This window comes from Chenopodium quinoa, unplaced genomic scaffold (genome assembly GCF_001683475.1).
Source record: "Chenopodium quinoa cultivar QQ74 unplaced genomic scaffold, ASM168347v1, whole genome shotgun sequence".
NCBI classification, from domain to species: domain Eukaryota; kingdom Viridiplantae; phylum Streptophyta; class Magnoliopsida; order Caryophyllales; family Amaranthaceae; genus Chenopodium; species Chenopodium quinoa.
Window position 1 is genome coordinate 4756377 of NW_018743175.1, and position 14263 is coordinate 4770639.

The following is a 14263-nucleotide window of genomic DNA, read 5'->3' on the forward strand; positions in this document are numbered from 1 at the left end:
TTAACAACTAATAAACGTGTAGTATTAACACTCTCAAACGAATTAAGTGTGTCACACCTCAAACATCCTCGTCCAATATGTTAATTGGTGTATTTGATTTGATATTTAATTAATGTGATTATGTTGGCAAATGGCATTTAATTTCGTAAAATTCACGTTGTGGGATGTTAAGTTGCATTGGCAAGCAACAATTGTCTCTTGGTTGGAGTAAATAAGTAATTTTAGGTCAAAACCCATGATTTATTACCCTATAAATTCTTAGTTCATTGTTTTTGTCAAAAACAATCATTAGTTTTGTTTACCCGCCCCTTTGTGTAAGGGTGTGGTTAGACTATAACTATAAGCACCACGCAAAAAAAAATATTTGCAAACTGTAAAGAAATTAGAAAAGTTCAAACTTACTGATGATTTGTCAACCTAATAATATTCTCCCTTATGAGTTTGGATTTATTGTGAGATGGATATATATTATCGAACAATTCTAATACTCTCTCCATTTTATAATGTTAGTCCCATTTATGTATATCGATGCAAATTTTTGATCGCAAATATCTTTAATATAACACAAACAAAAAATTTAAAAATTAGATATTAATAAAGTACTCATCGAAACGAATAAAAATTCAGAAAATTCTCTCTAATAATTTTTAATAGTCAAAATATTCTAAATGGGACTAACATTAAAAAACGGAGGGAGTAACTTTTTAAAGACCTTGACTTTACACATTTAGATTTAAGTGTTTTGTACATTTTATGTAAGTTTTTGAAATTTTCATACAGGTCATTGTACACATCAATTTTGAAATTTTATATATTGGGTGAGTGAACTCACGGTGAAACAGACTCACTCAATACTTTGTGTATTCCACACTACTAGTTTGAAATCGCGAGTGAACCTTTTAGTTATTCAACAAGGTATTCGCAATATTCAAATTGAGGGCGACAACCTTTTAGTTATCAACGCAGTTTAAGGTATTTGGTTCATTCCATGGGAGATCGAGCACATTATCTTCGATATTAGAGCTCTTCTTTTTCAATTTCACAGTTGGAGCATTCACCATATCTATCAAGAGGCGCATATAGCAGCAGCTTGGATAGCAAATGTAGGTCATTTAGTTAGTGACAATATGGATATCATACCTTGTAATAACTCTACTTTAATTCTCATTCTTTCTTCAAATGCATTGGGAATTCTCATCGTGAGGAGGGTTTCCTAATTTTTCCCTTTTTCTTACCATAAAAAAAAAATATATATATATATTATAAAATAAAAAAAGTGTGAAATCACGAGTGAACCTTAAATAAAAATAGAAATACTACGTGATTGATCGATACTTTGATAAGATAGATATGTGGTACTCCGTAGTGTATAAAATGGGTGATATTGGATATTATATGGACATTACTTATTTCTATTTAGGGGATCCGTATAATGTGTTACGGAGTAATTAGGAGTATATAATCTAATTTGTAACCAAGGGATGATCTAAAATATAAAATTTAACAGTATTAATTAGTTTTTATTTTTTTTCTTATTTTCTATATAGCTATGGGGGGGGCATGTCATACTGGGATGGGTTGATGACTTTTCAAAAGGCTAAAATATAAATTATTTTATGGGATTCTTTTCTTCCTAAGCCTATATTGGCATATATATTGTGTCACATGAAGCTAAATAAATTAGAACAAGCAAAGACAAAATTCATCAACTCGTCAAAAAAAAAAAAAAAAAAAGACAAAATTCATCAACTCGTATGTAACATTCAATTGGCTGAGGAGTGGATTGTCGGTGGTAAGTGGTAGCATTTACTATTTTACTGTATTAGATTGGCCAATACAAATTACAAATAAGGATGGCTAAAAAGTTAAAATTGTGATTTATTATACATACTAACCCTAAATTTTAAGTAATAGGTCAAGAATTCATTATTATTTTGGTCTATTGACCAAATATTAATTCGTGTAAATACAATCAAATGCTATTAGTGTCTACTCTCTTTCAAAAGGAGTCGATCAATAACTCCAATTTAGTTATTCATATGGAGTATTTTTTTTATTTTATTAAAATAAAACTATAAACGGAGTATTGTTGAATTATTTTTTTTCCTTAAACAACAATTTTTAAAAATTACAAAGAACTTGATTAATATTAGAAAAAAATGTACAGAGTAACAAAAAAAGAACGGAAGGAGTACAAATTTGACGAGATCTATCTCATGAACTATGCACAACATGACGCACATGAATATGATGCATATGGAATTATGGAGTGTATTTTTTCCGAGCTAGCACAATTTTGGCACAACCTAGTACCCTACCAAAATCTTGTGATATGGGTTATCTAACGTATATATTTCTAGTGATAGTCTAGCTTAGCCCTACATAACCTGATGTACTTATTTGGTCATCCACAAAATTCATTTGCTCGAAAAAAGTTACTAGCGCTCCATTTAAGCTCATTCCCATATATAATTTGGATAAGTTGATGCAATAATAATCGCAACTTCTTACAAAAAATAACCTTTAATTAAAATAAAACACGTATTTCGGATCATCTAATCTTATACAGTCTATTATTTATTTACATAACGCGTCTACTTACAAAGCACTTCTTATATGTCATAAATACTGAAAACATATCTTAAAAACAACCGAATGATCCCTCACCCAGTAAAACCTTCACAAGAGGTACAATCTAATACTGAGAAACAACTCTCATGACTTTCATTATTGTTATTAAAAGACAATCCACATTTAAAGGCACCTGCTTCTGACAAAATATCAATACTCATATTAATGAGAGGATTACGGTGAATTTATTTAATAAAAAGCAGTTAAATCATACATTAAAAAAGTTGATATTGTTGATTATATAAAGTTAAACCTTTTATTCTGTAAATGATGATTATGGACAGAAACAAAGCAAGGAATAAAGTGGGCCTTTAAATTAACAGTGTCATTGATTGTGAAAGTGTCGGTAACTTATTATTGAACCTATTCTAAATTCGTTTTCAAGTATAAATTCGGAAAAATGAAGTCACAAAAATGTGGAATAAAAACCTTATCAGAGTATTTTATTTTATTTTTGGTACGATTCTTACTGGCAGAGTGACAGTATTTTCTTTTTGGTTACTGTCATTAAATTAGATTCTTTTTTGTATTTTCGTTAATTTGGGAATAAAAAAGTTGTTAAAGTGTAATTTAAACTTGTAAACTTTGTAAAGGTAACTCTGCCACTCTGGTAAGAGAGTATACGACTGATATACAAAGCTAGAGTTCAATTTGAGACTAAAATATTTCAATTCTATTAGTAGAATATTCTTGTTTCTTTTTTAAGTCCTTTATTTATATTTTATTTAGAGAATGGTAAATATAGTTCTATTACAAAATTTCATATGTAGCTGATCACACTGTATGATCGAAGTTACATGGTCAGGGGTTATTCGGTTGATTAGAGGTTATTTGGTCAATCAAGGATTACTCGGTCGATTAAGAATTATCCGGCTGGTGTTTTGATGTGTGTCAGTTGGCTACAGTGTGGCCAGCCACACAAAAAACGGGCTGATTTGACAACAATTTTTAGAGGTGTAGAGATTGTTATATACAAGTAATTGTGTCTGAGGATTTGACAAGATAGCGGTAGATGGTTGTTTTTGTTAGGTTGATTCAATCTGTTATGTATACGGAGTTTAACACATCCGAGGAGTATTACACAAGAAAGTATTTTGTTCAAAATGGGCAAAGAAAAATGAAAAGTGACACTAAGGAAAAAATGGTGGCAAAGAGCTGCCTTTTGCTTACCAACTATGCATATCTTTTTTGAGAAGTAATTTTTTTTTTATTATTTTATATCCCTTTTCGGCCAAATATCTATATTAGTAAATTTAATGATATGATAAAAAAAAAAAACACTACGTACATTTTTAATATTAAGTGAATTGTATATTGTAAGGTTTTTAATGTTATTTTGACAAATGGTCGAAAATGAATCATGTTTAAAAATGTAACGTGATTATTACTCCATTTGTTTCAATATTCTACTCATATAGACATCAATAATCTATATATACTATACTAAAACAGGGTACACTAGCTCCAAAGCTGACACGTGTCCCTGTTTTAGTTTTCTGTTTTTTTTTTTTTTTTTTTTTTTTGAACTGTCTATTGTAGAATGTATATCATTGTCAAAGATTCTATTAATTGCATATTATAAATAATCTTCATAATATATAAAATCTGATATATTTACACATGAATATTGAATATTTTAGTTAAGTTTCTATTACAGTTTAGTAAAGATATAATTGACTATATTAAAGGCAGATTATCACTCAAACACTAATTTTATAAATTATTTTATTTATAAAATATACTACGTAATATACTACCTCCACTTTAACCTTAGGAATTGTAAATGGATAGAACTCGGGAAAGCGAGGGTAGTATTAAGTAGCAAATTAATTTTGTAAAAGAAAAGATTAACAAGTGATATTTTTTCCTACAATGATAGTAAATAATAGATTATGAATAGCTACAAATTATAAGCATTCTTGACCATTTTATGAAGCTAGAAAATTTTATAAATTATATTAGTAAAATATTTATAATATTGTATATTATAGAATAATCTATAATATCTTATATCCTCCTATCCATATTTTAGTCAAGTTTAGATTATAGTTTTGTTAATCAATGATATTATTGATAATATAGATTATCAATTATATATCATTCAAATATTCTAATTTATATAACACGTGGTCTAAATAAGAAATTATGATAAGTGCATTTCCATATTTTTCATTTAATCAAATTTGATTATTTTACATATTTATACACTTGTAAAAATTGTATATAATCATTTATAGAAGGTGATATGATTATTTTTCGTGAATCTTAGTCTAAAAACATGTAACATTAAAAAAAAAAAAAAAAGGATATTTCACCAAAATAATCAATCAAAAAAATAATTGACTAGAAACTACTATCAGAATATACATAAAAATGATATACCGCTAATTAAAATTCGATCACAAAATTATGAATTTTGATTGATTATTGATATACTACGAATTGATTTTGATTGATTCAAAAATGTTTAATAGTAGTCTTTTGTTAAATTATGTTTTTAAAATATGTAAATTGTGAACCAATTATGTTGGTATAATACTAATTTTTTACTGTATGATTTTAGGTATCATATCTATTTTATAAAAAAATTTACATATGGTATATAATGCAATTTCACAAACTTTCATATGTGGCTGGCCACACCGTGTAGCTAGCCACATATATTTTTTTTTTTAAATGATGGTCGCGGTTACTTGGTAAAGGGTTACTCGGTCAGTCAGGGGTTACTTACTTGGTTATAGGTTATTCGGTCAATCAGGGGTTATTCAGTCGGTCGGGGACTCAGGGGTTACTTGGTCAGAGGTTACTTGATCTGGGGTTACTCGGTCGCTCAGAGGTTACCTGGTCACGTCAAGGTTACTCACGTATTAGCTCGCCACACTGTGTGAAACCCGAAATCTCTTAATATTATAATAGGATTTTAAATTTATGCTACACCTATAATCAAACCATTTATTTGACAACTAATATTACAATACACTCATGCATAATATCTACAATCTACATATTTAAGATGTTGGTATTGTTAGTTAGACAGTTAGTTCATGGAATGAATATAAGGATAACATTATACTTGATACTACGTATACGTATCTATTATGAATTTACGAGTATTGAGTGTGCATAAGAATGATTTTAATTTATTTAACGATCATATATAAATTTGCATAATAGACATAAATAAATGAATATAAAAAAAATTAAAAAAAGAAAAAGAAAAAATGAGGCACGTAAGTGTACCACCCTATAAGATAAACTATAATTTTCATTTTTAATATAGATTTTGGTACTAATTTTATATGTGTAGCCAACCATCATAGGGTTACTCGGTTAGTGTTATAGGGGATACCCCAGTTAGTGTTATAGTTGTCACTTTGTCAATGTTGTACTTTGTTATTTAAGAGTTACTAAATAAGTATAATAAAACTCTGTTCACTTCATCTTAAAGATATATAAGAATGATATGCATTTTATTTTTCTTCTCTTATATGCTTGTATATATATTTTTTTAATTTACTATTATATATATGCAATAAAAAACCTATCTTTCACAAATGCACCTTGACAATCTGTCACACTGAATGCTTTCTATTATAGAAGTTGCGATATAAAATGATTACATATAATTCAAAAAAGACGGATAATCAAACAATTGACAAGCCTAAACATCATTCCGAGGTTAAAATTTTAGGAAAAAAAAAAATTATACTTCGTACTAAGCAGTTAGTGGCTTTGCAAATTTTTTAGACGGGTAAATTTTTGGTTGTAGAAGGTGTGATAGGTGTGTGGTGATGATCAGGTGAATTCATCATGTAATAAAATCAAGGTAGTAAGTGATGGGATCAAAAATCCTATTTGTAAAAGTTTCATGTTAAACTTTAAGTGTTTTTAGAAGCAATCGAGGAAAAAAAAAGACGAAAATATATGTGATATACGAAGTACAATATATAATGATCATGTTATTATAATGGTATACTTTTCCAAAAATATATTGAGTTAGAGGACAGTGATAGTCATTTAAAAGGCAAATTTTTATATGTGGCTGGTCACACCGTGTGGCAGGGGTTACTCGATCAAGGGTTACTCGAGGGGTTTAGTCAGTGGCTACTTGAGGGGTTCGGTCTGGGGTTACTTGAGGGGTTCGGTTTGGGGTTAGTTACTTGGTCATGGGTTACTTAAGGGGTTACTCGGTCAGGGGTTACTCGGTCATGAGCTGAGTTACTCGAGTTACTCGGTCAGAGTTTACTTGAGGGGTTTGGTCAGGGGTTAGTTACTCGGTCATGGGTTACTTAAGGGGTTACTCGGTCATGAGTTACTCGAGTTACTCGGTCAGGGTTTACCTGAGGGGTTCGGTCAGGGGTTACTTGAGGGGTTCGATCAGGGGTTAGTTACTCGATCATGGATTACTTAGGGGTTACTCGGCAAGGGTTACTCGAGGGGTTTACTTTAGGGGTTACTTGAGGGGTTCGGTTAGGGACTCGGTCATGGGTTACTTGAGGGGTTCGGTTAGGGGTTACTCGGTCATGGATTACTTGAGGGGTTACTCGGTCAGGGGTTACTCAGTCAGGGGTTTAATTTACTTAAGGTCGAGGGGTTCGATCAGGGGTTTACTCGATCAGGGGTTACTTAATGGGTTACTCGGTCAGAAGTAACTCGACTAACCCCTGGCTAAGAAACTTGAATCATCCCGGCCACACGGTGTGACCAGCCACGCAAAAAAATCCCCCTTTTAAAAATGAGGGGAAAAATATGACTTAATATGGGTATTGATTGTCAGTTCATTGAGTTGAATTATTTTTCAAATCTTTCCATACAATTTAAGAATTAAAAAAAAAAAAAGTTGTTTTCAAGTAATACTTTGCATATCAATATTTTGAGGGTTAAAAATATATAATTAAGACATATTTCTAAGTAAATTCATTATTACTCATTAAATCATTTTATTTTAAAATTTTGTGAAATGAATATGAGTATCAAGATTTGTAAGCCGTGCATCACACGGGTGCTATACTATTTATAATGCTAAAACAGACACCGGGAATAACACGTGTCACATCCTGGTGCTGTTATTTTTCCTTCAAACCCCCTTTTTTTTACTTGATCACATCGTTGAAGAATATTTGGAATATTATATAATATATTTCCTTCCCATTTATCCATAATATATTTACCATAAATATTCAACTAAAATATAATTTCAAATTCTAAGTTTTTTTTTCTTAAAAATTATTTTTCTTTACTTAAAAATTATTTTTCTTTTGGTAAATTATTACTTTCTATGATTGAATTAACAATTCATTACAAATTTTTGTAAAATCCGTGCATGGCACAGGATTTTAGCTAGTATAAACTACAAAAGCCTCGTTTAAAAAAAAAATAAAAATAAAAGAAATCTACAAAAGTAATTTTTGTATGATATTTACAATTAACATATTTGATTATGTACTAGAACAAGTTTAAAAGTACATATTGAAACAAAATTAACAAGATTACAAAATTAACTAAGATTTCACCTTTCTCCTAATTTAACTTTTTTTTTTAAACTATGATTTCATAAATAATGTTAAAACGGCAAAAATACTGCGGAGTATCATTCTTTTATTTTCTTAAGATATATCAATTTAGAACTATCCCAAATTTAACATGTCAAATTGTCAAGAGACTACCATGAACTAAATTCATGGGACACCCCAGCAAAACATAAGGCAAGCAACTAGGGATTCTCTCTTTTTTTTTTTCATTTGTTTACTCCCTCAATCCCTATATTAATGTTTGCACTATTTATTTTTCTACGGTCTCTAAAAAATATGTTTGATGATCAATTATATCTTTAACGTAATGATGAATAATGGTAAAACGAAATTATTTTTATTGAAATCGCCTATTCAAGCAAAGTAATACGCAGTATTATTGTTGTTTATTCTTATACTCATACATCAATAAAAATTCTCGATTAAAGTTGATAAGTATTCCGTAAATATTTAGTACGGGTTACACCACACTTTTTCTTATTTTTGGTAGGAAGGAGAAGGTGTGTTAAGCCACTTAGATGTCCTACCGGGCCGGAGCCTTACACCGTATCTGCATCGTATAGTAGGCTTGTATTAAAAATTGATACTTCGACCTTCGTACAATTATTAAAATGTTGGCCTCTTATTATAATCTTTAAATAATTGAATTATAAATAAATCTTCGATAATCATAACCTTCCAAATTTCTCTCACCATATCTCTCTCTCTCACACTCTTACTCTTTCTCACTTGACTTCCATCCTCTCTTTCTCTCTCTCTCTCTCTCTTTTTTTTGGAGAGAGAAAGTTCTCCACCATCCATTTTTTGGGTGATAATTTGCTTGGTGCTCTGTTGCTAGATTCAGGCAAAAGATTAAGATTTACAAAAAAGTTATAAGGATAAATACAAGGGTATTTTCTTCTCCCATTTTCATCGCAATTTCTTCCATATTCTTGTGATTTTTTTTTTTTCCTTTTTACCTTTATTTCTGCAATGTATTAGCTAGATCTTTAAATGGGTATCTTTGATTTCATCATTTTGAGCTCCCGATTGAAGTTTAATGGTTTATAATTGATGGGTATTCAGTAAAATCGAATTTTAAATGGTGTATGGTTGAGAAATTAAATCATTCGAAGAATAGGGTATGGATTTTGCAGTTCAAGAATCTATTTAATTGGTTTCTAATCCAATATACTTCGTAATTTCATATTGGAATTAATTGGTGATTTTTTTTAATTTTTATTATATTCATTTATCTGGATTTTTGAGTATGTTCTTTTACTTATTTATTATAATTATTGTTATTGCTTTTTAATCATGTATACGTTGAAAACTATTGATTGGTGAGGAAATTCGGGCATGATTTAAGGAAGAATTCTTTTTTCCTATCCTTAGATTTGAAGCAATGATCTTGTAGTATTCATGTTTGTCTCAGCTTTCCATTTTAGTTTTAATTTAATGCAGGAAATTGTCAACAATTATACAAGTATATGATTTGCTTTTTTATAATTTCCACCACTTTTTCTAACAGTGGGGATGGGGACTGTGGTTGGCCTTTTTCCATGGAAAAGATTTGTAGATTGGTTTTAGCATTTTGGGACCCCACCTTCATGTGGAAATCTTGTAGATTGGTTTAGTATTTTGGTGGGCTGCCATTATATTCCAATTTACTTCTTTGACTAGTAGATCTGTTTACATTATAATCCTGGTTTAGACTCCTTTGTTTATGGTACTGTCATTGTTATATACCTTTCAGGTCAGACCGTCTTATACAAGAATTTACGTGTGCGCTAACACTTCCCGAGTTTGGTGTCTTTCCATTAGATTTGATTGTGGAAGTCTGAAGTGAGTAATCATCTAGGTCTAAGTAGCTTTGGTTTTTCCATCATTTATTACCGGTGTTGGGTTTTTCTGGTAAGTGTAAAGTTATACTAAATTTGTTCAGTTTGAAGATTTGGAGTTATTAGCTATGTTGTATTGTTTGGTGGGTTGATGATATGTTGGCTACAATTTGTTGTGCTTCATACTTTTGTTTTTTTTCTTTTCCAGGATCTCATATAAGTGTATTTTCTGTACCAAAGTTGCCGAGATATGCAGCCATTTTTGACATGCATGGATTTGTTGATGTAGGTAAATCATCAAGTCTAAGTAAGATGAAGTTTAAAGATGGAAGGCCGATTTCTCACCCTGATAAAGCTGTGAAGATCGTCCCCCTGTCGTTCATCATTGTTCTGTTATGCGGGATATCATTCTATCTTGGTGGGGTATTCAATAATATTGATGCTAAAGATATCACCGACGCGGTTACAAAAACAGAACAAAAACGGACGACGAAATCAGCTGTCGCACCTCTACAGATTAAGTCTGTTTCCTTCCCTATATGTGGCGTTGAATACCAGGATTACACTCCCTGCACTGATCCAAGGGTATACACAATACTTAGCTATACATATCATAGATGATTAATTTCTTAAGTACACTGCTCAAGTAGTCAAGTTATGTTGATTATATGTCTGTGTATCTTTATACAGAGATGGAAGAAGTATGGTTACAAACGGCTTGCTTTCTTGGAACGACATTGTCCACCAATATTCGAAAGAAAAGAGTGCTTGGTGCCCCCACCTGAGGGGTATAAATTGCCAATTAGATGGCCAAAGAGCAAGAACGAGTGTTGGTACAGGTGATTTTAATTGTCAATAACTCCATATAGTTGCCCATGGGCATTGTTGTACTAGATTATGTATGATATCTAAAAATAAAAACTTGCTGATTCCAAGACATTATTCTTGTGATTTATTTGTAGAAATGTGCCATACGATTGGATCAACAAGCAGAAGTCTAATCAGCATTGGCTGAAGAAAGAAGGAGAAAAATTCTTCTTCCCTGGTGGAGGCACGATGTTTCCCAAGGGAGTCAGTCATTATGTAGATCTTATGGAAAACTTGCTTCCTCAATTGAAAGATGGAACTATTCGTACTGCTATTGATACTGGCTGTGGGGTAAGTTTTACATCACCTGAGAATAGGATAGTTTGAATTTATGTTAATGGGTTCTTTCTGAAAGAATATCGATCTAAATTATATCACCAAACTATTGATGCTGTTATTAAATATTGATATTATGAGCTAATTGACTTGAAGGTCGCTAGCTGGGGAGGCGATTTGCTGGATAGAGGAATTCTTACTGTCTCCCTAGCCCCAAGGGATAACCATGAGGCACAAGTTCAATTTGCCCTGGAACGTGGTATTCCTGCAATTCTAGGAGTTATTTCAACACAACGACTTCCTTTCCCTTCCAGTTCGTTTGATATGGCTCACTGCTCAAGATGTCTTATCCCTTGGACAGAGTTTGGTATGTCCCTCAGTTTATGTTTGTTTCAGCTCAAAGGTGTTCTTGTGTGAAATTCAGATTGAAGACTTTCACCTAAGATATCTGATAATCTGGTTATCCTATGTTAATGTGGATGTAATTTTTTTGTAATGCTGTCTCTAGGTGGAGTCTACCTCATGGAAATTCACCGTATACTTCGGCCAGGAGGTTTCTGGGTTCTTTCTGGACCACCTGTGAACTATGAAAACCGTTGGCGAGGGTGGAATACCACTGTTGAGGAACAAAGATCAGACTATGAAAAATTACAGGAATTGCTTACTTCTATGTGCTTCAAGCTGTTCAGCAAAAAGGATGATATTGCTGTGTGGCGGAAGGCTTCAGACAATAGCTGCTATGATGAGAAGCTTGCTAATCCTGATGCTTATCCTCCCAAGTGTGATGACAGTGTGGAGCCTGACTCAGCTTGGTACACTCCTCTACGCTCGTGTGTGACAGTCCCAAACCCAAAGTTCAAAAAATTGAGTTTGAAATCCGTGTCAAAGTGGCCACAACGTTTGGACGTTGCACCAGATCGCCTCTCTGATATTCCTGGTGGGAATGGCGGTGCCTTCAAGCATGATGAAAGCAAGTGGAAGGTCAGAGTTAAGCATTACAAGAAGTTGGTCCCGGCCTTGGGAAGTGACAAGATAAGGAATGTTATGGATATGAATACAGTGTATGGGGGTCTTGCAGCTCAACTAATTGAGGATCCTGTTTGGGTTATGAACGTAGTTTCCTCCTATGGTCCTAACACATTGCCTGTGGTTTATGATCGGGGTCTCATTGGAGCTTATCATGACTGGTAAGTGGTAACCGAATATTCCCTTTGTGGACAATAATCTGGATTTGCATCATTCACTATTCTTTTGTTATACATTTACTATTCTTTTGGTAGAAGATCATAGAAAATGATCGAAATTCCATGTGATTGTTCAAGCTTATGCATATCCATTGACAAGCATCTATGTATGTTCAATTTCATTGCCACCTAAATTCACATTACTAAGTGGTGGAAGTGGCAATGATAATGAAGATGAAGAAACAAAAACTATTGTCCGATGGAGATTCATTATCTTGGTTGTTCTAATGACACACTTTCCATGCGATAACTTCACAAATTCAATATAGGGTTCCTTACTAACGACCTTTATATTGATTCAGGTGCGAGCCATTCTCTACCTATCCAAGAACATATGATCTTCTTCACGCAGATGGCCTCTTCACTGCTGAAAGTCATAGGTAACTCCTTGTTTGTAATCCCTTATCATTGTTTAAAATCATCATCTGGGTTTAGAGTCTTGCAAAGACTTTGCCCCATCACAAGCAAAAAAAAGGAGTCAAGGACCTTAGTAATGTATTTACTATTTTATTTGACAGGTGCGATATGAAGTATGTGCTCTTGGAAATGGATCGAATCCTTCGACCTAGTGGGTATGCTATCATCAGGGAAAACAACTACTTTGTGGATTCTATCAGTACTATTGCCAAGGGGATGAAGTGGGAGTGTCGCAAGGAAGAAACTGGTTACAACAGTGAGAATGAAAAGATACTAGTATGCCAGAAGAAACTCTGGTACTCTAAACAGAGTTCAAGATGACAAACTATAGCAGTCTTTGAATCACGAAGGCCATCGAGTTTTCTGGTTGAGAATGAAATATAAGTTATACTCTTGATGTAATTTAGAGAAAGATCAAGAGCACAGGTCAAGAAAGGCAAAGCTTATATAGATGATTCTTTTTGCCGCACGAGAAGGAACGTGCTGTCTATCCAATTCATTATAGAAGAATTCAAAGTTTTATAAAAGAAACCAGAGTTTGTCATACTGAAATTAGTCTATTAGAAAACAATATGATCTTACAGTATTATTTTGTAGTTGATGTATTTTTTTTTTAATCAAGTTTATACATGCTCCGAACATTGTACTCCGTACTAAAAATAGCCAGTACCTTAAATTTTGTGCACGTGATGATATGAAAATGTGCTGAGATTTTTACACCATGAATTGTCAGCTTTTAGCCAGCAACTCCAGTGGTTGTTTCTGAGGATGATCTTTGTAACAATGTTTAACCCCTTTTCAGTCGTTTAAGACCTTACTTTAGCGTCAATAAAAAGGCTCTTTTTTGACTTAAAGGTGGGGTAAAGGTATAAAAAGAACTTGTGGAGTAGGAGTGATTGGATAATTATTTGTTGTTTCGAATATCTATTACTCTGTATATCAACTTCTAAGGGACGAAAGGAGTATTATTGTAGTGTATCATCCCTGTTTGTTTTCTTTTCGTTTTTTTATTGACACTAAGTTCGTTCACCTGTTAAAGATACCATGTAATGAAATTTCTATAATGGATGAGCATTGCACAACAATTCTTTTTACTCCGCACTTCCTCCATCCCTTATTTTTTACCCCATAGCAATATATGGGTCAAACTTTTAAAACTTTAACCATGAATTCTCATTAATTTATAAGTGATAATATATTCATGTAGGATCTTGTTAGAATATATTTTATTAATATCAAGTTTTTATAATTTTTACGAATATAAAAATGGAGATATAATCGTTTAAATACGTGTCTTTGAGACCGTGAAAAGTCAAATGGGGCAAAAAATAAATGACGGAGGGAGTATAATTTATTTATTTATTTATTTATTTTTTACAGCAGGGGAGTATAATTTATCACCAATATCAAGAAGACAAGAACTTGCAGCTTTTCCCTTACAACCACGCTAATTAAAAGTTAGTGTTATTACATCCGA

At 32.1% G+C, this 14263-nt stretch overlaps 1 protein-coding gene across 4 annotated transcripts; it reads left to right on the forward strand.

Moving 5' to 3' along the window:
• The first annotated feature begins 8841 nt into the window (after positions 1-8841).
• Positions 8842-13640, forward strand: LOC110732653 (probable methyltransferase PMT21). 4 transcript variants are annotated; one of them, XM_021912619.1, is made up of 9 exons: positions 8842-9052; positions 9898-10055; positions 10272-10567; positions 10673-10821; positions 10945-11140; positions 11282-11492; positions 11634-12312; positions 12672-12749; positions 12888-13640. In XM_021912619.1, exons 3-9 carry the CDS (start codon positions 10295-10297, stop codon positions 13105-13107), a joined length of 1806 nt encoding a protein of 601 aa, XP_021768311.1. In that variant the 5' UTR covers positions 8842-9052; positions 9898-10055; positions 10272-10294; the 3' UTR covers positions 13108-13640. The 4 variants fall into 4 exon arrangements, with proteins under 4 accessions (XP_021768311.1, XP_021768313.1, XP_021768310.1 ...); XM_021912621.1 differs by having other exon boundaries at positions 9898-9986; XM_021912618.1 differs by lacking the exon at positions 9898-10055 and having other exon boundaries at positions 10191-10567.
• Positions 13641-14263: the final 623 nt, after the last annotated feature.